Source organism: Megalops cyprinoides, chromosome 24 (genome assembly GCF_013368585.1).
Source record: "Megalops cyprinoides isolate fMegCyp1 chromosome 24, fMegCyp1.pri, whole genome shotgun sequence".
NCBI classification, from domain to species: domain Eukaryota; kingdom Metazoa; phylum Chordata; class Actinopteri; order Elopiformes; family Megalopidae; genus Megalops; species Megalops cyprinoides.
This window is the reverse complement of record NC_050606.1, coordinates 4,994,291-5,018,659: the sequence shown is the minus strand read 5'-3', so window position 1 is coordinate 5,018,659 and position 24,369 is coordinate 4,994,291. Positions and strand designations below refer to the sequence as shown.

The following is a 24,369-nucleotide window of genomic DNA, read 5'->3' as shown; positions in this document are numbered from 1 at the left end:
CTCGCCCCACGGATGGGTCCTCCTGAAGTCTCCAGAGGGCCGTCCTTTCTCGTGATCCTTTACTCTTTTGAAATTAAAAAGAAATCAAGCGCAAAAGCAAAAATTGACTTGCCCGGAGCTTTGCTTGAATGCTGTATTTTACAGTTAGGCCCCTCTGTGGTTTGTTTCCCATTGGTGCTTATCAAGAGGCCTCTCTCTTGCACTTTTCCTATTGGTGGTTACAGCTAGGCCTCTCTCTTGCACATTTTTTTCATTGGTGTAAAATACATGCACTGCCGCAGATCCTGCTATCACATACTGTGAACTGTGTAAATTGAACCTCAGGCCTGTTGCCTCTAGCATACGGTAGTCCTTGCTACACGGTGGCGTTTTGTCTAAGTGCTACAAGGTAGATGACAACGTATGAGAAAATTCCTTCTGTGTAACAATTCATCAAAGAACTCCTTGCTCAGGTCACAACAGTGTGAAAGCTGTTCAGATATCTTCCTGTAGCCAAACCTGATGTTGATATTTTTTATTTTGGAAGAATACACGGTGTACTCTCTGATAATACACTGTCATGCAGAGAGATCTTTGTAATAAAAGATGTAAGTCTGTTTTTTAAACAGGCTTTGGACGCACTTTTCAGGGTTTTTTGTTTTATGTTTGATGTGTAATACTGTGGGGATCCCTTCTAAGGCTCTGCTGTGAGCTTTGTGCTGACCAGGAGCAACAACAGAATGTCACAAAAAAAATGGCCTGGTGTATTATTTGTTATCGTTCCTTCTCCAACTGTCAGAAACGGCAGTTTACCCCCAAGGCCAAAACCGCCTGTTTTTCACATTGTAACGAAGTGGCCCAGGCCCACCTGCTTTAATGAAGCGAGCGTCTGTTTTTCTGGTAGAGTGCAGTCCAGCTCTGTGTCAGCCACCTCCCCAGACGGTGGCGGTTCAGGCAGACCTGGCCGCAGGTACCTGTGTTTCCTCTGTAGCGGGTTGCTCGGGCGCGCATGGGTCACTGGCCCATGGCCTATCGGTGTGTTTGGAAGGATGTACTAACACCGCTGGAATGAAGGGAGCCGAAGAAGTGGGGTTCTCTTTCATCTGTCACATGTGCGCACACACATACACACACACACACACACACACACACGCACGTACACACACACACACACGTGCACACACACACACGCATACGCACGTACACACACGCACACACACGCACGCACACACACACACACACACACACACACACACACACACACACACACACGTATACACACGTGCACACACACACACACACACACACACACACACACGCATACGCACACACACATACGCACACGCACGTACACACACGCACGCACACACACGCACGCACACACACACACATAGACAAAAAGACATGCATGTACACACACAGTAACAGACGCAGAGACACAGACAAAGAGACATGCGCAAACATTCACAAAGACAAACACACACATACACACCACAGAAAAAGAGATGCGTATGATCACTCATGGCATGACAACCATACACACATACACACAAAGAGACATGCACACACACAGTCACAGAGTCACACACACTTGCAAACATGTTAGGCTGCCTGCAACCTCCTATAAAACTGGTCTGCTCTGTATGAACCTCAGTGAGTGCTGCACTTTGCCCTTGTTGAGCATGTGAGCCTGTCAGTGACTCGACAAGGTTCACCCACATAAAACTCCTGTACATCTGTCTGGCCTCATCCGCCTGTAAGTGCTGTGTGTTCAGTGCTGCTGAAAGTGAACCAAAATTTTTCTATAAATTAGACATTTTTTTAGAATAAAGTTATTGTTTTTGAATGCTAGAGTGGCATATTGTACATTTTTAACACATGACATCTCACACTTGGTCCCTGGGTGTGCTTGAGGTTATTGCAAAAATCATCACTTCATTGGTCCTCTAATGACAAAACTGGTCCTCTAAATGACCTCGCATAAAAAACATAAAAGCCAATCTGAACAAAGATTGTAAAAAAAAAAAAGACTTTCTACTCAGGAGACCATGCTTCTTCTTGTGGCTCAGAGAGCATGGCTTTGTTAAATTGACGGGATGGGAAATTAATCTGAAACGCCAGCTGGCTTTTCAAAGGCTCGGGTCAGTATGTAAACTCAGTGACTGCTTTGCTATTCCTCTCCGCCACACGTGCCACTCCCGAGTTAAATGAGCTGTTGATCACCAGTCTGAGTGAGCAGCTAACAGCCCTCTCCCCTTTTAAAGCTACAGAGCTGAAGACCGATGTGCGCTGTAGGAGTTATTCATGTGCGGTATCCAATAACTGTCATCCTGTCTGAAATAATTAAATATTAGTGTTCTGTAATTGAAAGGGTGTTTTCTCTAATATTGATTGATTGATTGGTTAATTGCATTGACTGATTTATTGGCAGATGGAATCACGCTTTGTCTTAGAGGCTGGTAGCTGAACCTCTCCTCAGTCAAAGCAGCTGAAACCAAAGACACCATGGAAATGCTACAGTGCTTGTGTTCAAAGCGTAAATTAAGCATTAAATTACTTAAGAGAATGGTTGAAGAAAAAAAAAATGTCACCGACGGGGAGACTTCAGGACTGAGAGTGTGATAGTGTGAGAGTCTCTGCTCTGACATCCGTTGTTGGGCTCCTTCTTCCTTAAGGAGGTCAGTGCTGAGAAATACAGTGCCTCCCTCCTGATTTCCATTTCAAAAGACACCGAACACCTGCTTGCTGTTAATGATCAAGGCCACCTGAGTATTCTCCGACCTCGCTGTGATTTTCTCAGAGTCTCCGGGGAGGGAGAGATCTTTGTCACCACGGTGTGAAGGTGCTGGCGGTGCTAGTTTGCTTGCTTTGCTTATATGGACAAGTAACGTGTTTGGGCAAGTCGGTCGGAATATTCCACTGTGAAGTCCAGGTTGGGGGGGGAAGAGGGGGGCATCAGCACCTATACAACTGGGTAATCCAATCTGACAAAGTGGATTGTTCCAAAGAAAAAAAAAAAAGAAAGAAATGGTCACTGACATAAGAGGCATCAGGTTAACTGTACCTCATAACAAAGGCAGCAGAAATGGAAGGAGTAGTATTCAGAGACGGCAGCATTTTTATTGTTTGAAGGCTCCAGGCATGCATTGGTGAATACAAATAAGACAATCACTTTCCCATACCTCGGCTTTAGATCTGAATATCTGTTACCTGTTCTTTTTTGCCTGTGCTCAAACAGGGAATGAATAGCCAGAAAGCTCCGTTACAAAGGAAGGGATTATTTATTGTATGTCAGAATATTAGTCCCTCATAACAACAGTACACTTTTAACCTGCAGTGCCAGTATCTTTTCTGTTTGGCTGGATATGCTTGGTAAGTAATATTCGTATTGTGATGTTTAAATGCTAAGTGTATTTCGCTGCTGTACAAACATAAAAATATGATTGTGCTTCCTGGTTTTCCTGGATTTCCGGGATTAACATCTTTTACACTCTCGTTTTTTTTACCTGCGTTGAAGCTTACAGACTGTTAACATGGTACTGAATTAGCCTCTCATTTTTATTTCTAATGGATTAAAGGGATTTGCAGTTTGTTTGCATGTATCGCAGCCACATTGGCTGGTTTGGGATCATTTGAAGGGTCAGAGGATGCCAGCCTGTTTTGGGGGTCGCTCAGAGGTCAATGCGCCAAGCTGTGAGGAGTGCCTTTACGTTTGATTTCCAGCTGGTTCTGGACCTGTCCCTGCCTAGTCCAAATAAAACCAGTGTGCAGACAGGGAGAGAAAGGTCAGGGAGCACTTCCTGGTGCCGGGGTTCCTCTTGATTCGAGCAGAATCACATGACCCCAAGCCTGCAGTCTGTGGAGGTCCTCTCCCCCGCTAGGCACTGTCATGACCAGTCTTCAGCAGCAGCATTACATTAAGTTATTGTCATTTAGCAGATGCTCTTATCCAGAGGTACTTATATAGGTTAGAATTTTTACATGCTATTCATTTATACAGCTGGATATTTACTGAGGCAGTTCTGGGTTAAGTACCTTGCACAAGGGTACAACAGCACTGTCCCAGCGGGGAATCGAACCAGCAACCTTGAGGTTACAAGGGCTGCTTTTTACCTGCTTTTTACGCAGTTTCTCCCTGGAGGTTCTCCTGAGTCAGAGAGGTGTGCCGGGCCTGGCTGTGCGCTCTGCTGGTACCTGCACCCGAGGTCAGAGCTGTAGAGCCCTCAGCATTAGAGTGGGAGCTCTGCTCAGACAGCACTGACAGAGAAAGCATGGCAGGGATTGGCTCTCTCTGCCACACGGGTCTCCATCTGTCGCAAAGCATGATGGGAGCGGTGTGCGTTGCTGCTGGGGGCAGGAGTCGTCATCACTGAAATAAAAAATTTGCATGCAGCCTCGATGCATTTGATTTAAAAAATGAAATAAAGATCGCACAAACAGTTTTTGATTATGGTAACATCCCTTTATTCCTTCTAAAAATAGCATCATCACATGAGAGTGGTTATATAAAAGCTGAGCTGGATGACAACACGCTGTGGGATGATGGAATTAAAAACAAACAAGCAAATAAATATACAGACAAAATCTGAATCTTATTTCACTCTAGAACAACCACACAAGACAGATTTGCTTGATTAAATTAATGGCACATTGACTGATGAGATAAAATGGTAGTCATTGTAATTGAAGCTACTCTCAGATCAGAAATGGGAAATTCATGACAACCCATTAGCTGACTTCAGGGTTTACTACGGCTAAAGTAAACTTATGAACTGCAACCATCTCAACTGAAAGTGAAAATCTGTCATAATTGCAATTTTTATCATGTGCTTAAATCATCTGCCAGCCTTAGATTAAATGTGGTGCAGTACTTGTTTTTAAATTACAGTTGCAAGTGTGTCAGTTTCATGTGATCCGAAATTGAGTGTTAACAGGTGTTTTTAATATAGAAAGCTCAGTCGGTTGGGGGTATATAGACACTGAGACATGAACGCTTTTGGGCATGCCACATAATAAGCCCACATCAAGCCGGGAGAATTTATACCCTGCGATTGCCATATAAGCCTCCGACTTGTTTCGCAGAGAGGGGGACGAGGGAGGCAGCATTAACTCCTAAAATGGAAATTGCTCTGATTTTTATTATTTCTCATTACATCCTTTTAAAATAAACAGCGAGGCCGAGAGTAAGAACTTTTTTCCTGTTATGCGCGATGGTGTTTATCTTACGGCAACCCTACAATGGCAATAGACGCGCTGCATAAACATTCCTCTGAGAGGAAAGGAATGAGATTCCAGGGGCTGCGCATTCCTTTCTGTCTTGGACGCGCTCAAAGCGTTCGGAAAGCGGGGGCCATTTTTAGACCTGGCACCGGGCCCACACCATGCTGGGCAATGCACCTGGGGATACTGCACAAAGGCACAAACCTTAAAGAATTCTGCGTAAATTCCAAACGGCACGAGGCTAAAGGCCGTTAGATGTGAGCTCTGCGTGTTCCTCTACCGTTTTTAACCGTTTTTTTTTTTTTTTTTTGTCGGTATTTGTCCAACCCTCTTCAGTCCTGTCAACACACTGCTAATGTTATACATGCTGGAAATTATAAGTTGCTCTTGTATCTGTGTTGAGCCCCCGGCTACAGCTTTTTGTGTATTTATTGTACTGTAGAGAAGTCAGAACAGATGTACAGCAGTAGATTGTTATTTACATGTATATGCAGCAGTACAGATGTACACAAAATGGATGTGTAGCAGTATAAGGGCTTATATGTGTGTACACAGTAAGTGGTGTGTCTCTGTTTAAAGGCTTGGCTGTATTAACAGTATCTGTGAGAATGGAACATTATGTATAGGTTGATGGATTACAATAACAAGATCAAATGTTCTAGGGCCTCTTCTAGAGAGGGAAAAGGGACTGATATGGTTTGGAATCTGCTCTGAATGCAGTCTCTGTGGCTTACGTTATTCGTCTTCTGTAGGTCGCGAGTATGAATTGCCAGGCATGAATCAGACACAGTAGCGACTGTAACACTGGTCATGCATATTTTAGTGCGGTGCACTTAGTCTCCTCTTGCTTTTTTGATAGTGTGATAATATGGAATGCATATGCGTGTCACTTATGATGTGTTCATTGAAATTATGCTACTGTTATATATCCATGTACTTTCATATTATTCCATATATATATATATATATATATATATATATATATATATATATATATATATATATATATATATATGTATATAAATTACCAAGTTATTGCTGAAAGTTAAGTGGTAGCTGTAAATTCGTTTTAGGATGGTATTGATTTTTAAGGAGTGCTCGTCAATCTCCTGTTTGGGAGGACAGTTGCCGTGGCGGGGGATGTCTAATTTAAGAGCGTCCCCGCAGGGGGATGCCAGTGGAAATGTTGATGCACCTCCCCTGCACAGAGAAATATGCCGGGAGAACAACTGTGGTACGTCGGTGTAGGAGGCGAGGCGTGAATCACTCTGGTTCTTTTTATAAAGAGTTTCATCTCATTCCAGGCTGAAAGCAGCCCTCTGATGCAGCTCTGAGCCGCGTCCCCACAGACCTCTGACAAAACGGCGTTAAAAAAAAAACGAATGCGCATCAGAGAGCCTTGTGATCGCTTCCTATCAAAGCTCGCTATCTGAAGGATTACTGACAGACCCAATTAGCTAGCGCTGCGTCTTGACGCTTGACGGTGCGGCCGTATCTCGGCGTTATGAGAAGGAAGTAGCTTGTTCATACGCAGCACGGTTCTCTGAGTATTGGAGTCCCTCGGTCTTTTGAAATGGAGACGAACCGGTAAGCGGCTCTCATCTTCAAAGTGCCCGTTCCCATGAGACCTTGCAGTTTCCCGGGATTGGGGGGGGCGGGGGTGGTCTCCCTACCCCCCTCACCTGTATGGGCATCCTGCACCCTGTCCTGTTTAAATATTCATGTGTTTACTGGTCCCTTGTCCTGCTGGAATGTCCTGTGTCACGTTGCGGAGAGAACTCTCCTGCTGGAGATGGTAATTAGTGCCATGTGGCCCTGGCTCTGAGAGTCCTGTGTCCCTCTCTCTCCTCCTGCGAGCGCTCTCCTGTCAGCGGAACGCCACGTCATCGACGTCTGGGTTGGCGTCTGTGATGGCTGCGTGCATGAGGCTGTGATATGAGGCTGCGTGCATGATATCACGCCGTGTTGTTTTTTTTTTTTTTTTGTACAAGCTTGGATGGTCTGATATCTATGATGGTAAGGCATGGCGGGCTGTGTGTTGTCTTATGTCAGTAACTCTTTCTGAATTATATTTAAACATTCACTGCATTGTTCATTTTGGTGTACATGCTGTAATTTAGAGGTAGATGGAGTACTGATTTGGGCACGGGGCTTATATCCAAAGAGCTGCAAGTTTGAATCCTCAGTGGGGCACTGCCATTTTGCTATACCCATTAGCAAGGTCCCAGTTAATACTATTTACGGCAGGGTGGGATCTTGTTGATTGCAAGGTGTGCAGGATGCTGTGAATAAGGCAGACTGCCGGGGCAAATCAAAGAGGAAACCCAAGCAGCAGGTTAAAATGGTGCCTTAGGAGTCTTGAGGTGTTGCTCTTGCAGATTTGCACAGAAGGTTAGCATGAGACAGCAGTCTAATCCATTATCAATGAACTGAGCAGTGCTTTCAGATGTCAGGGAATGCTACCGCAGGCGCTGGGTTGTAAAATAGTGCATCACATTTGCGCTGATGTGTTATGAATCTTAGTCACTGTGCCAGCTTTGTCAGGCAGATGCGTACGTTCATGCCGGAAAAGGGGAAATTAGAATGGCATTAGTAATGTCACTGTTTTCCTTTTGTGAGTTACAGGTTTAAAAGGAAGGCTTCTACTATAAGCATATCCATATTCTGACGTGTGTGCTGTCATTTTAGTGCATGAGGGCAAAGCTTTTATGAAAACGTGTTTACTAATGTGATAACACGGGGTGTGCATACATTATGAAGCGTCAGTGTTTGCTCTGTTGCCTGTACATGGCTTTTTAAAGCGAAATCCCACTCACTACAAATGTCTTAATGCCTCTGCATTATACCTGCTCTGTTGATGTCTGATGACTGTCCTGTGACTGTTGGTTTTGGTTGCTGATGTTTTTTTGATTTGCTGCGCTGAATGCACCACACAGTCACAATCACAAATCGGACACAATGCTGTTTTTTCCACGCTGCGTCGCCACCCTGCAGAACTTTAGCGAGCTGATCCTGTTGCTCCTCTCAGAGCTCACAGATGCATGGCCTGTGAGCACCTCGCTGCTTCTCCTCCTCCTCATCCTGCTCAGAGACTCCTGTTTTTGCTGTTTTCCATGCTCCACCCAGCTCTCCTCCACCCTCCTCCACCTTCTCCTCCGCCCTGCTTCAGATTCGCCGCGGCGTTGGTTGGTGGTCGACCGTCAACGCGACCCCCCCCTCTCTCACGCCAGCCGTCCCTGGTGCATGCCTTTCTTTCTGCCAGTAAAGAAAACAGAGCATACAGCTCCTGTCTGACTCCTGTTTTCATTGGGCAATAAGGAACTAAAAAAACTTCTTGCTATGCAAAGCTATAAAGAAACACAAGAATGGGAATGACTGAGCTGAAGGCTTGCATGCTGGATCAGGAATGACCAGAGGTGTAAGCGCTATAGAGAGCGGACTCCAGGGGTCGACCGACTCTTCCCTTCACTAATGTGAGTTTCCTCTCTTTGACAGGTGACATCACACAGAAAGGCTATGAAAAGAAGAGATCAAAGTTAATTGGGGCCTACCTCCCACAGCCTCCAGGTAATGCGGAGAACAGCCTCGCGCTGGGATCCTTCAGTGGAACCTATCGGCTAATACTAAAACACAAAAGCGCTGTTCTAGACAGCTCACAGATCACAGGCCAAGCTTTTTTACAAAGTGGATTGTTGTCTCGCACAACAGACACCACCCCCCCACCCCTCCTCCCCAAAGGCATTAGTTATTCAAAGGCCTCAAAAGGCTATTGTGGAGAATGACCCTGCCTGCTGGAATACAGGGAGCCGTAACTCGCTCCTATCTAGTTCATAACTCACAAGACGATTTTTTAATGAGGCATTTGTTAGGAAAATAACAGCAGCCGCTTAGATGCAGGGTAATAACATTATGCCGATTTTTTTTTTTTTTATGTTTATGGTTTTTGCTCATTCATTTTTCATCCTCATTTTCTCGATTGCTCGAACCAACGCAAATCATTAGGGCCCCCGCCCCCCCACCCCTGGGCTTCAGAGGGAGGGGTCGGAATCACTGCTACCCTCATGGATGTACGCAGCTGAGTGCAATTTGCAGGACCCTACTGCCCTGTCCAGGAGGTCTGGAACTGGGAGGGTGCTGTGTCAGTCAGGGCAGAGGGGGCATGGGGGGGGGGGGGTCTGGAGGTGGGGGGCGAGGGCATCCAGGGAAATGTCTGGTATCCAAAATCCTCTCCACAGGGGGTCTTCCTCCCTGAGTCAGCTGGAGATTTTGACCCAGGAGGCACACGGGGAACGAAGTCCAGCTGCCAAAAGTGTCTCGGGGAGTTCAAGTGTGGACACGCTGGGAACATTAATATTATTATTATTATTTTTAAGGTTGTTTTTTTTTTTTTATTTGACACCAGGTCAGACGTTGGGTGCCTTACTGAGAGCTGACCCGTTTGTCCAGAGGAAGTGTAATTGGCACGAACCCCGGCTTGTGCTGTTTGCAGTAGAAAGCTTTTGAAATGAGGCCAGCGTGACGGGTCAGGGCACCAGGAAGAGTCAGACAAACATTACATCAAAAAAGGTTAATGTTACATTTACATTGTTGACACAAGTGAGTTCACCAGATTTCATTAATTGCATTAGATCATAGTGTCAGTGGGTTCCTTATTTTTGGAAGGGAAGTGTCTGACTTTTTTTTTTCTTTCACTGTAAGCGCAAAGATCCTCTTATCTGGGGTCTGTTATGGACCAGCGGTAAACCGTGTCATTCAGGGACATCTGCAACCCACAGTGAAAAGACCCATCACCAGACAGGTTGCATTCAAACTGAATTCCTTTCAGATGAGCTCAGGAGTAGGCCATTTGCATAAAGGCTTCTTTGGCATGGTAATAACTCATTTTATTTCAGGACCTGCCACATAGCGAGGCTATTCGAGGACATTTCTTCTGGGAGACAGGATGCGTGCAGTTTGATTTATTAATTTATTTTTTGAGTTGAAGACATCGAAAGGATATTTTCAGTGTGACACGGTACAGAATACTGGCCTGCTGTACATTTTATTCTGACCCGTTGTTGTCACGGCAACACATGGCTTATGCTTTTGCAGTCTACAGAACAGCATGTAGTCATGGAAATCTAAGGCCAGTGGCTGAGAACGTAACGCCCAATGACTGAAAGTGGGCGGGGACATGTGTGACTGTATCACATGCTCCTTTATGTTATAGTCCAAATTATACAGTAGATTACGTTACATTACATGCATTTATGTAGATAATGGATTCTGTGTGGTTAAGAAACTGGACTTCAGATCTCAGTAGTGTAGTGTAGTGTACTTAAACTGCTTCAGTAGAACATCCACCTGAATGTAAGTAAGCTAGAAAAAGTCACTCCAACTAATAATAATAATAATAATAATAACAATCACCATTTGAATGAACAGTATCAAAGGTGATGGTCACAGCATCCTCAACATAAACGACTGCATTGGAGAGGGAGATGTTGTTCTGCATTCATCTGTGAACGTTCTTATCCTTTCAGTGGAGGGATTGCTTTTTTTTCAGACTATATTCAATTACATCTATGGCTCCCTTTTAACTGACTTTATTAGAGAAATGCTAATGACATTTAAATTAAATTTAGTCAGCAGGATGCATAAGTACTTTTCAATATATGCAATTGGAATATATTCAAGGGTCATTACAGGCTCTAATTTGACAGGGTGCAATCTGCACAGCGTTTGATCTATCTGCACCCAGATTAAATTACGTTTGGTAGGAGTGTATTGGATCCCTCCTATAGCCCTGTTAGAGCAGCCAAGACGCATGTAGCAAAGGCAGCTCTCTTTCAGCAATGTTATCAGGAAAAACCAGGAAAAGGGCACCTGTCAGGTGAGAGAAGCCACAGATCTAGCAGCTGTGCTTTGTTACTTTCATGTATTATTCTGCCATAGCTTCTCCTCAAGATTTATAGCAAATTGACCCATAATCAAGAGCATCCATTTGGACGTGTGCTTATTGGCTGAGCATTTATCCACAGCAGCTTGCATAGCTTATGTTTTACCTATTACCCATTTATACAGCTGGGTGTCTGCTGAGGTGTGGCTGAAGTACTAAGGGCACAACAGCAGTGCCCCTCTAGAGAATCAAACCCGCAACCCCTGGGTTCCAAGCCCAGCTCTTTAACACTACACCGCACTGCTGCCCTTTTCCACAGAGGGTGCACACCCAATGCAAGCAGTGTGTGGACCGGTTATCAATCACTGAAGAGTGTTATTAGTGAAAAGTAAACGGCAGGCACATTGTTCACCCGGTTCACCGTAAACACGCCGGCGTCTGTTTAATAGGCGAACAGTAAGCACGCGCAGTCAAGGCTGTGCAGCCTCCTTTTCTTCCCTAAAACTTTCTGACGCTAATAATTTTACAGCTCGCCCACGTCATCGCTCCTCGGAGAGATGCATTCTTGTCTCCGATTCATCCGCCGCTTGTTGCTCATTTAGCTACCTCCGGCTGAGGGCGTGCAGAGAATTCAGCGTTGTTCGCTGTTGCGCTGCGTTACATGTTGGCACAGGCGTATTTTAAGTATTAGAGTAGACCTTTTTTCCCCCCCATGTTTTTGCAAAACAGTGCCCTTCATCTGGGCTCTGAACGAGCTGGGTTTTGAGTCCTGTGCTGGGTGTGGTTTTGCTGTCACGTGTCGAGTTTCCTCAGTGTGGGTCACAGCTGGTCTGAGGGACTGGAGGCTGTGAATGCTGGCTTTTATGAGGCTAGAAAAGTTTATGGTTATAATATTTCCTGCATTCATTTCACATTTGCCAATATTTGCCAGTTTTTTTTTCCTCTTTGGCAACATGGAGGCAATACATTAAAGGCGAGGACGATGACTTCATACTGTATATCTATGTTGATTTAGAAGTGAGGAAGATTGTTTTATGCTGTTTAATTCATGTTTTAGAAATCTGGAGGGTGACCTCATACTGTATATCCCTGTTGATTTAGAAGTCAGGGAGATGATTTCACACTGTATATCCATGCTGATTGTAAAGAAGCTATTCTGCTTTTTCGTATATCTTTTGAAATGCTTTCATGCTCATCTCGGTTCATAGTGTTTCAATCTGCACACTGGTAAATTAAAACCACAGCTTGACCAATGTCCCTCTTTAGCATCGATACTAATGTTATAGAACAATTGGATGGATGGCCTAATAACAGGCCAATATAAGTCACGTCTGGATTCCGCTGGTCACTGCTTTTTCTTTCAGCAATCTATAAGCAATGAAAAGTAAAACTAATACACATAGACTTTGTCCTGTGAGGGTGAAAGAGCTAGGAAACCTTGTGGCAAAAGGTTTTGCAGGTGTAAAATGAGATTTACTGATCCTCGTGGTTTTTCTCCCAGATAGAGGAGGGTCTCTCACGGTTCTCAATATCCAAGTGCGTTACAGGGGTAGCAGAGGCTTTCAGCACGCGCCTTATTGAATTCATAAATTTGCCTTTGTACCGAGCGCGAACAGCTGAGGCTCAAATTGATTTCCTCTCCGTGTGAAGCGGTCCTGGAGGAGCCAAGTCACGTGACCCCCAAACCGCTGTCGGAGGGCAGAGAACAGCACCCCCTCACCCTTCCAGCAGTCCCATAACGCACGGTATTGCCACATAATTCACTCTCTCTCTGTAAGCTGCGTCTCCAGGATCGTTCATTAAGGCTCATTTTGAGGGTAGCCTTTGTTCTCGGTGTCTGGGAGAGGCGCAGTTATTTCAGCTGTGGGGTTAGCTTGTCTTCCGATGCCAGATAAATCCTCGTTTTGAACACGCCTGTGTTTTAAAAGGCCCGTGCTGCCGCTTAGCTGCAGCGCGCTGCTGTGTAAATTGGTGTTGAGTTTCTTGTTTTGGATTGTGTTGACATTTTTGAACACGGTACAGTATGTGGTTTTGGGGCCCCATTAGCAGAGTAAATGTTTTCGTATGCACGCTTAGAGGAAGCAACCCGCCCTACCTCTCCCTCTCTCCAGCTCCTCCTCCTCCCTCTCTCTCCCTCTCCCCCTGTCCTTTCTCCTTCTCTCCAATTCTTCTTCTGTCCCCCTCTCTCGTTTCTTTCTATTTCCTATCTCTCACTCTGTTCCCCTCTCTCTACCTCTCTCCCCTTCTCCCCCATCTCCATCTCTCCTCCTCTCTCCCTCTCACCACCTCTCTCCTTCTCTTTCTCTCCTTTTCTCCCTCTCTCCCTCACACATCCTCCGACTCTCTCCACCTCTTTTTCCTCCCTCTCTCTTCCTGTCTCCCTCCTTCCATCCCTCCATCACTTATTCTGTCCCTCTCACTACCTCTTCTAACTCCCTCTCTCTCGCGCTCCCCCTCTTTCTTTCTCCCTCTCCTCATTTCTTCCTCTCTTATCCTCTCCTCCTCTTCCTCCCTTCTCCTCTCCGCCTCTCATTGTATTCCCCCATCTGCCTCTCTCTCCCTCTATCCCATCTCTTCTCCTCCCTCCTTGCCACCACATCTCTTTTTCCCTCTCTCTCCCTTCTTCCCTCTCTCTCTGTTGCTCATCCTGTCCCTCTCTACCCTTATCTCCATCCTTCCCTCTCACTCTTTCGCTCATCCTCTCTCTCATCCACTCTCTTTCTCTCTCTACCCCCCACACCCGGCCTTTAGCCACCATCAGCCTCTTCTTGCTTGGTAGCCATCTTTGTTTCAGCCCCGCATCTTGTTGGAATGATGCACGGAATGATTTACCGTCAGCTGAAATTCAGGTCGCATTTAAAACATTGCAAATAGCTGCATTTGGTGCATACAGTACATTACATCACTGTCATTTATCACTCCTATCCAGAGCGATATATACATATGTTTCAATGTTACCCACTTATACAGCTGGATATTTACTGAGGCACTTGTGGGTTAAGTATCTTGCCCAAGGGTACAGCAGCAGTGCCCCAGCAGGGAATCGAACCGGCAACCTTTCAGTTACGAGCCTTGTTCCTTACTTCACCACACTTCTATCCAAGTCCTGCTTATACAGGTTTATAGGTAGACTTTCATGCTAAATGCCAATTGAAAGTGATTAAGCAGTTCTGCTGGAAACCATGTGTTCTCTGCTTTAGCGCATCGGAGGTGTTTAAATCACCCAGCTAGCATCTCGCCGATCTTCACATCTTCCTCAAACACACCATTACCCTCGGCGCTGCAGGCCTGTTAAACATTGTTTTTTAATGCAGAACGAGAGACTCGCTGGCCCTTTTGATGGATGAAAGAGTCGCAACAGGAAAAAGGTTAATGGAAATTTTGTTTAATGACTCGGCACAATTGCCGTGGTGACGAGAGGAACGTGTGTCGCGGCCGATGTGAGCTGCGCGAGTGAAGCTCCGTACGCGGAGCGAGCCGTGGGCGGCGGAGTGAGGCAGAAGGCATTAGACAGTCGTGTGCAATTATGTTTACAGTCGTGCTGAAAGTGCATCTTCTTTACTTCAAAGAGCCCTGCAGCTGCATGTGGGCCTCTCTACTCCAGAGACCGTTTAGATAAAGCAATCTCCCTGAATCTGGACTGCGTAAGATCCGTGGAACCTGTTCTTAGGGCTCGAAGACGACGTTCGTATGGTCCTCAGGTGCAAAGTGCCAGCGTATGCGCTTCAGGTGTGTTCAGGTGTGCTGTGTTTGTGAGAGCGTTCAGGTGTGCTGTGTTTGTGAGAGCGTTCAGGTGTGCTGTGTTTGTGAGAGCGTTCAGGTGTGCTGTGCTTGTGAGAATGTTAAGGTGTGCTGTATTAGTGGAAGTGTTGTGTTACTGTGTTCAGATGCGGTGTCGCATACGTAGTGATGCCAGCTGATCGTGTGCAGACATATAGTGGTAAATTTGTAACGCGTGCCTGTTTCTTATACAATTTTGCAAGCTTTGCAAACAGAGAAAGTGTGTATACATTCATTTATTTGGAGTGTATCAGAGACAAAGACACAACAACACACGTATCGTATATAATAAGGCCACATGAGCATCGGCTCATACAGCAAATGACAGCACGTATGATTTTATGCCAGTCTGTGCCACAGTGCTGTGCTAAATTAGCGGCACAGTAAAAATGTGAGGAAGTAGTGTGAAACTGTAGTAATCCCATGTTCTGATGAAGCTGTTTGGTCAAAGTGCAGTAATACATTGTTCTCATGGAGTTGTTTGGTCAAAGTGCAGTAATGCATTACTCTCGTGACTTTGTTTGGTCAGCGTTCAGTAATACCACATTGTGATGGAGCTGTTTGGTCAGAGTGCAGTAATCCCACACTGTGATGGAGCTGTCTGAGGGGTGTTTTTTGTGCTGATAGTGTGTCCCCCTTTTTTCCCCTACAGGGGTAGAACCCTCCATGCCCCAGGAACGGAGAACCCCCGCCACCCCGTCCTCCTCGTCCCGGTACCACCGGCGCCGGTCCTCCGGCTCCCGGGACGAGCGCTACAGATCAGGTACGTTCCGGACAGGAAACCAATCAGCGGGGGAGAAGGGTTCAAACAGGAAGTCAGCTGCAAGTTAGGTCTGGGGCAACATCTGGCGGATCAGTATGTTGCAGTACATTGAATTACAGACCGTATATACGACGTGTAGAGGAGTCTTGGAAAAAACGAAAGCCTGCTTTGAATCTGAAAGCCATTGTCTCATTGACGCAAAGACACCTGCTTCTTTGTGTAAACACCTGCATCTATAGCAGAAAACGCTTTCAGCCAACGAAAGGATTCAGTGCTCTACCACCCAGTGTTGGTACCTCTAATTAAAATGCTTTCAGCACACAAACACACCAAATTACACACAGGTACAGCGCTTATATTCCCCATATGTCACTACAGACGCATTACCAAAAAGCAGCTGTGCCACACTGTGTTTATATTATATTATAGATGTGCAGATTATGGATTGCATTTAATAGAATGAGTATGATCTTCTCATTTTGAATTTGTGTGCGATAATGCATACTTTGAGCACAACCCATTTACATTATCAGTAGAGAATCTAATTACGGTCTGCAGAAATGCTAAAAAAAAAAAAAAAAAAAAATGTTGACTCTTCAGCATTACCATAATACAGTGCGCCAGCAGAATGAGTAACAACACCAGTCACAATTAGACAACACAGTGGTAGGATACAAAGTGCTGTACCCAGAAGCAGAGCAATTATGAGTTCATATAATTACAATAATTACAATACAATAATTCATAATTATGAATTATGAGCCCTGAGTTTCAGTGGCACCGACTACTGTGCATATTCACTGAAAGCTCTTTTGATGGGGGTGACTGTAGTTGACAGGAGTAGTAGTCTGTAGTAGTCTGAGGATGTTGTGTCTGTAGAGTAGAGTCAGGGCTCTAATGAACTTCTGTGTGTATGGCCTCAGGCATGGATTAACCACTGCTTTTCTGTGTGTGTGTGTGTGTGTGTGTGTGTGTGTGTGTGTTTAGGTTTGTTTGTGTATATGGTCTGTGTGCTTAGTGTTTCTCTCTGTGTGCCCATGGGTCTGTGTGTGTGCGTGCGTGCTTGCATGCGTGCAAGTGTGTGTGTGCGTGCATGTGTGTCAGGCTTGATACAGATTACCTGTGAGACCCTGTGTGATTCAGCACACAAAAGCTGACATGTACAGCTTTTGGCAGTAAGGATTGGTCTGTGTTGGAAGCATGCAGCAGTGAAGGGGGCTCTGTGTGATCTTTCCTGTGCAAACGGAGGCAGCCAGGCTTGTTGCAGACATTTATCAGCTGGAGTCCTGGTGTACATTGTTCATACATGGAAGCCAGTCTTTTGAACACAGCGTAGCGCTTATGGGTCGGTTGCCTTACAATGCGTGTGTGTCTTGGGAGAGATTGGCTCAGGGCGAGGAAGCACACGCACTGAACTCCCGCTGTGCGGGGTGTGCGGTCTGTGGAAGAGCAGAGAGGTGTGTCCAATTTAAGTGGAGGTGTCCTGTACGTACGGTACTAGTCAAAGGTTTGAACACACCTGATTAAAATAATGGGAATCATGCATTCAAAGACATCTAAAGACTTATTCTTAAATGCTTGAAATTTGTTTCTTAGACAAATATAAGTAGTGAAGTTGGTACCTGTATATGACTTTTTTTGGCTGCTATGAAAAATCTAAAACACAAGATAGTTTTGATGTGTTTATAACACTTTTTTGGTCACTGCATAATTCCATTTGTCTTATAGCATAGTCTTTACTATTGCTCTAACATGTGGAAAATAGTAAAAATAAAAGTATGTCCAAATTTTTGACTGGTACTATACAGCACCGTGTTTAACCACATACACACTCATCGTAACCATGACACTTTGTACATGGCAGCTACATTTGAACCTGCCTGCTCACTGAATTGGACAATCACTGCACTTCTAGAATTCTGTGTATTCTAGAATAATTCCAGAATTGAACCTCTCTTAAAAACCTTCATTATTAATGTAATCATTTCATTTGGGTAAAACCAGTCAAGCCTCATTGAATAAATATTTATTTCAAACATCCTCTGCATAAGAATCTTATGGTAACAAAAGAGTGAAGACACGCAAGACAATTTGTAGGTAATTATGTTTGGAGTCTGATGAACTGAAATTATGCTGATTAGCTCAGATTGTTACTGTAATGTTTGTGAGGAAGTGCTTGTCATTTGTCTTTCTGTGAAGTATGTTGGAATTAGAAAACACAGGGGTTCCGTTTACGGCTTGTCTTGTGTGGGCTGAGTGAGTGTAATTTTAAAAGCCCCCACCAGCACATAAATAAATAATGAAATTATGTGAAAAATGGTTCCTTAGTCAGATTAAAAATATATTAAAAATATCTTTGTGAGCAAGGCGTGGCTGTCCCTGTATCTTAGCCACGATCGGCTCTTAGGCATCGTCAACAAATTACCATCTGATGTTACATGTGTCAAATACATGTTTGTATTTGAGATGTTTTGCTTTGAGATGTGTGCAGCTAGCCTGTCTGGAAAATAGGGCACTCTGAGTTCATATCCCAGTAGTGTGAGGCAGCAGCGTGGCATTGTGAGTAAGGAGCAGATCTCGTAACCGAAAGGTTGCAGGTTTGATTCCCAGCTGGGTCACTGCTGCTGTACCCTCGGGCAAGGTACTTATCCCAGAACTGCCTCAGTAAATATCCATCTGTTTAAATGGATAACATGTAAAACCTGTCACCCAATGACACTAATGTTATGTAAACTAAATGTCAATACAGATTCTGTTACACCTGAAGGATTTTGGTGTTTCATGCTTCTATCCAAAATAAGTATTATTACACCGTTGGAGATTATAGCTGTATTTGCCAACTCAAACCAGTACTTCTGTGTGAAAGTGAAATTGCTGTGATTGTAATTTGAAAAGGCAGATCTCCTGCAGTGCCCCTGTCATCATTGATCTCACGCCACAGGAGTTTAATGGAAGCCTTTTGGACATAGGATTATGTTTGTGAGGCTATAGGTAGGTTGAAAAAAAAGAATACAAATCAGAAGCTGTTTACCTAAAACTGCATTCTGCCACTTCTTATTGTGGAGTAATTTAATAGTATTCTGTTTGAATCGACTTGCTGTATGACCGCATAAAGTCTGCTATCGGTACCCCTTAACCGGCTCTCATGTGAATGTGACCAGTGTGTCAGCAGCAGACATTACACTGTAATACTTGCAGTTAGAATGACCAAATGAGTTGCCTTGAATTGCAGCTACAAGATGCTTTTGTAGTCTGATCAAAAAATTGTCACTTTAAACAGCGGCAGTCAGGTGTAATTTTTTGAGCAGCCCTAATGCTCAGCAGTCAAGTGCCATCAACCGTCTGAGCGGATCCCTTTGTGCCGAAAACGCATGATGGCTTAGTGTTTCTCAAAATGTGTTCTGATTTTCCGGGGTCATTCAGCTTTGTGGCTTTCAGCTGCAAAATGCCCGCTTTCTTAACTGTCATCACACAACAGCCAGCTTTGATGTGATCTGCGGTGAAGATAGCCAATAAACTGCCGTCGTTACGCGGTCTGAAGCGTTTTCTTGTCCCCTGACCGTTTGTCGAGAGAACTGCGGACAGAAATGGCACCTTCAATCGGTGATGAAGACCCTGTTTTCAGGACCTGAAGGTTGTGTGTGACATTGGTGAATGGCAGGAAACCATTCAGTACTGTGAGTTAAACTTTCTCTGATGTCCAGGGTGTCAGACGAACTTTCAGTTGCATTTACAAAGTATAGCCCTGAAATACACAGTATCTTCTTACGCTTTTTGTTTGTTTGAAGAGAAAGATTTCATTGTACTTTGTTTAACAATATACCTGTAATTTTTAGCAAATTATTTGGTCCGTTTTATGATTTCCTTTTGGTGGTAACAGTATACCGCTGGCACGAATGAGATAACCAAGATAAGAAGATGACATGGATTAGATAACCAAGATAAGAAGAGTAACTTGAGCACGAGCTAGCTGTTATTGTTGGAAGCCACTCGTTGCCAGACGCTTAGCTTGCCAGCTTGATCCTGTAGGTTAACATGTGAAATGAAGTGTCAGCCTAATTATTGTTGCAGTCCATATATATTGCGTACTATATTTGCAACAGAGCCCTCTTGCACTGCACTACACTTACACTACCCAGCAAAAAGAGGGATTCGCTTAATGGTTAGCCTGCGTGTAAAAGTTCACAAGTTTACTTTTTACAGTACCAGTCAAAAGTTTGGACACACCTGATTAAGATGTTTCATATTTCATATTAAGATAGACAGTTTTGATGTCTTTAACACTGGTCACTGTGTAATTCCGTTTGTGTTATTTCATAGTTTTGATGGGTTTTTGTTTATCATTCTATGTGAAAATAGAACTAACTAGGCCTTAAAATGCACATATTAGTTAGACTAAAAGAATGTCCCCTTTACATATGCATTTACATTTACTCGTTTAGCAAACATTCTTAGCTGGAGCTCCTGATCTTTCAGTCTCAGTCTTTGATGCAGCACAATAGCTGGTGTTTTTTTTTCATGTGCTGAACCATAGTACACATTTACTACAGTTCAGATTAACCTTCCTAAAACTGTTAATGTCGTGGGCATGAAAACAAGCTTGGAACATCTTGCTTTCCTGACACTGCGTATCACAGTTGTTCAGTCGACAAAATGACTCTCCTAATTACGAAATGAACAGCTTGCTTCATTAGGAGTTGGTTTTTTTTTTTTTTCTTTCTGTCCCTATGGTACAGCTTATCATTTTCTGTGGTTTGCATACAAATCACTCTGGACTCAGGCACACCTAACCTGTGTTTGGCAAAGTTTCCAAACTGCATATTCCACTATGGCCCTTCTCACACACACACACACACACACACACACAGATTCACAGGCACAGCTTACACAGGTGGCAGACTTGGCATCTCTTTCAGATCGTTTGCCAGGTGCTTATTGGATCTTGGGGCATGTGGAGGAAGCATTATTCATACCTATAACCGCATCTGCACTCGGTGATGGTAATGTACAGGCAAGTTCTGATGCAAGGAACTGCTAAACCAGAAGTGGGCAGGGAAACCAGGATTGCTTGTAAAACACAGTCCCTTTTGAATTAGCTGCCACAAAAGGGGCAGCACTGACATTTTAAGGTATTAAAAGAGATCTGACCACTTAAAGCCATTTTAATCATATTCACATCAAAGATGTTGAAACTTTACCAAATGACAAGATAATTTGATGGTATTTAACAAGCTGCAAGCATCAAAGAAACATGTGGTGCACCCTAGTTAAGGCAATAGCCAGGAATTTTGGAGTGAAGTTTTAATCAAAGAGATGATTATGAGGGGGAAAAAAAAAGTTTCTTGGCTTAAAGTTGTTCATGGCTGTTATGATCAATGGCAGTGACTGTTGTTCTTTATTAGTATCAGATTTCAAACGAACTATTTTCGCGGGCATACAGTGACTGGCAAATATTTATCACCCTTATAATTGTATGAAACGGATTGTCTGAGATTAATTTTGTTCATGTCAAGCGGAGATATATGATTGAGAGAGAGGACAGAAGCTTTACCTCAAACTCCAAATTATAACTTCATTTTGTGAAGAGATTAGTGGGCAACACTGTCAACAGCACTATTGTCCTAAAATGTTACGGTGTTTATTTGGTGTGAAGAATGTAATCATTGTTATTACGTGACATTACATTCATTTAGCAGACGCTCTTACCCAGAGCGACTTCCACAAGAGAGCATAAGTGTATCCATTCAATTTAAATGAGCAACCATGTCAGACCAGGCTAACAACACTCCCAGCCCAGTGAGTGTGAGTTTAACACTACACAAGCCCTACCAAAAATTAACTTGCGCTAACCTGACTAGACAGCCTAGAAACTAAGGGAAGCCAAGTACACACACTACCATACATCACAGTCACCAGATCACAGAATCCAAAACACTTTGTAATACTCCACATAAAAAAACAGCAAGTGATACAAGTATCATGAGCAAATGAGAGGACTAGCTGCAATGTGTGAAGCACACGTGTGATTCAGCCGAAAGATAGTCAGCGCATATGATAAAGCTGTGAATTAGCCAGCTAGCTACCTGTTACTCTGAGGAGCAAAACAGTTGGTCAGAATGTAATTTATTTACAATGTACAAATTTAATACGACCTTCGTTTGCATCATGTCTGTATAATTGAGTTATGACAATGAGAATAACTACATTTCAAATGATTCTCTTTATCCTTCATTTGTGCCGTCCTTATGTGCATCTTTATACTCCTATTTTAGTGCTGCTGATAGGCAAATGTCTATAAAAATTATTCCTGTTTAATGTAAAAATGAAACTTCAGACAGCAGTATTTCCCCATCAGATTGTTAGTGAGCTAACTACTTACCCACAAAAAATAACATGGTTTTTACCCCGTACCACTAGCTGTGACATCCCCTGCACTTTAACTGCAAGGGCAAAAACAGTTGTATAAAATGTGCACCTGGAATAATAGTCATTTACATTAGCCATCCACCGTTTTCAGTGGGAAGAAGTGGTGAACAGTGTGTGAAAGTGACACATTAGAAGTCAGGTCTTGTATTGCAATGAAAAAGTTAAAACCCCCACCCCCACCCCCACCCCCTGGCATGATTGACAGTGATTTTATCCAGTCAGTACCACAGTGCCACAGGCTGACCCTATGTGGGTTTTTTGACAAGTCACATTTGACTGTGGCCAGGAGGATTGGTAGTTCTTTTTTCCCCAAGAGTGATAAACCAGTATGAATAATGGACCAAAAACTCATTTATTTATCACTCGTGTTCTGAGAAGTTACATTTTCCATAACTGATACTTGTTTTGCAGCCCAGACCCATAATTCTGTCGCTGCTTGTCTGTAAACTGTAAAATATTACTTACTGCCGCATCTTTGACGCTGCTCTGTTTGGGTATTTTTTTTTTGAGTTTATGTATGATTTGCCATGATACACGGTTGTTTTGTGGGGGCGGTTGTTTCTGGGGTGGAGGCTGTGTAGTGGGGGGTGTGGATGGGTTTGTCAGACGTCCTGCTGTTGATGTGCTTTTTCCGTGGAGCTGGATAGTTCTGATCTCTGTGGTGAAAAGCTTCCCCGTCGTTGCGGCTGTCTGCCCTCCCTGCTTTGCTTGTCTGTCCCTCTGTGTGTGGTAGCCTTCTTTTAAGAGCCGGAGGCTGCAGCGGTGGTGAGATTTGTGGTCCAGATAAACTCGTAAAATTGTCTGTCCTGTTATCCACTCATCTGTCAATGGAAAATTTTACCGCATTCATTTTTCTTTGCAAAATTTTTCTGCTCAAGTGAATGTGAAAACAGCTCAATTATGTTCATGTTTAATCCTCAGTTGGATAATCTTTCCAGTCTTAAAACACTATACTCCTTCAAATGTCACGTGTTGGTGGCTGCTTGATTAAAACGATATTCTTGATAAGGCTACCCAAAATCAGCAACAACCACAGCATATATTTGTGATTTATGAGGATAGAGTTTGCCCCAGCATGCTTCTCGCTGTATTAATTAAGATGAGAAATTCTTTGATGTATGGCCTGATTAAATTGAATCTCATCATGTTATTGCGAGCCTGTGTTTACTAAGACAGGGTTCCGGAATGCGCAGCGTCCAAAGAGGTTTAATTACGATCTGGAAGATGAAACAACGAACAGCGTATTGTACTCCTGCACATAATGCAATTTGTAATTTGATTTTAACACTGCTGCTTTAGTCGATAATTGGAAGACTGCATTATATATTTATATTCTCACACGCACACACACACACACACAAAACATCATATAGTTCAACGGTCAGCGTGGTTAATTGGGTTGTTTGCATGGCAGACGCTACAGGGCTATTGCAAGGCCGTGGATAGCTGGCAGTGTGTCCCTTGTATGGGCGCACGGTTAGCCAAGTCTCTGCCTCTGATGTAGCTCCACTGCATTTACCGCGGCCCCCGAATAACACGGTGGGCTCCTCCTCCTTCTCTCCTTCCAGATGTGCATACGGAGGCGGTCCAGGCCGCTCTGGCCAAACACAAGGAGCGGAAGATGGCGGTTCCCATGCCCTCCAAGCGGCGCTCCCTGGTGGTGCAGACCTCCATGGAAGCCTACACTCCCCCAGGTGAGGAACATATTCCCGACCAAGGTAAAGTCACAGCTGTGAGTACGCCCCATGCATGTGCCCCGCCCCCCACCCCACTAACCCTTGCGTCATTGTGTCTGTTTCCAGTGTGACCCCCCCCCCCCCCCCCCAAAAAAAAAAACCCTTCACTGTTACTTCAACCCATCTATTTTTAATTTGAGAGCCTTGTTGTTTCAGGAACATAAACAGGAACATAAAAACCCATATCTGTTTTTTTTTAAATACAGACCTATTAATTCTGAAAGAGTACTGTATATTATGTGCATTTGGAACGGAGGAGAAAGAGAATGTCTTAATGAGGGAGAGAGAGTTAAATTACTTGTTAACCTGTTTCTTCCATGTGCTTGTGTGAATTCAGTGCAGTGCAAGAAAGTTAGACCAGAGGTTAAAACTGCTGCTAAACAAAGATGTATTATCTGTTTTGTGAGGTGTGGCAACACAGGCTGCTAGACTGGCAATATCCAGGACACAAACAATTTATTTTAAATTGCCATGGTGTGGGCTACACCCACTATAAACTGTTCCTTTATCTCCCCCCTGTAAAACACTGAATTGTTCTGCTGCAGTGGAGTGCATTAAGGTGCCAGGCTGGTTCTGATTTGAGGAGC

General features: G+C 44.0%; 1 protein-coding gene across 6 annotated transcripts in view; it reads left to right on the top strand.

Annotated features, from left to right (window-relative positions):
* The window catches only part of LOC118771431 (disco-interacting protein 2 homolog C), a 154,835-nt gene that overhangs the window by 71,081 nt on the left and 59,385 nt on the right, over window positions 1-24,369 (top strand). For 4 of the 6 annotated variants that reach the window (XM_036519427.1, XM_036519426.1, XM_036519424.1 and 1 more), the window contains exons 2-4: window positions 8,695-8,766; window positions 15,510-15,620; window positions 23,615-23,764. In XM_036519427.1, coding sequence (XP_036375320.1) covers window positions 8,695-8,766; window positions 15,510-15,620; window positions 23,615-23,764 — 333 coding nt within the window. The remainder of the gene's footprint in view (window positions 1-8,694; window positions 8,767-15,509; window positions 15,621-23,614; window positions 23,765-24,369) is intronic. The other 2 variants (XM_036519428.1, XM_036519429.1) reach the window with 1 other exon arrangement.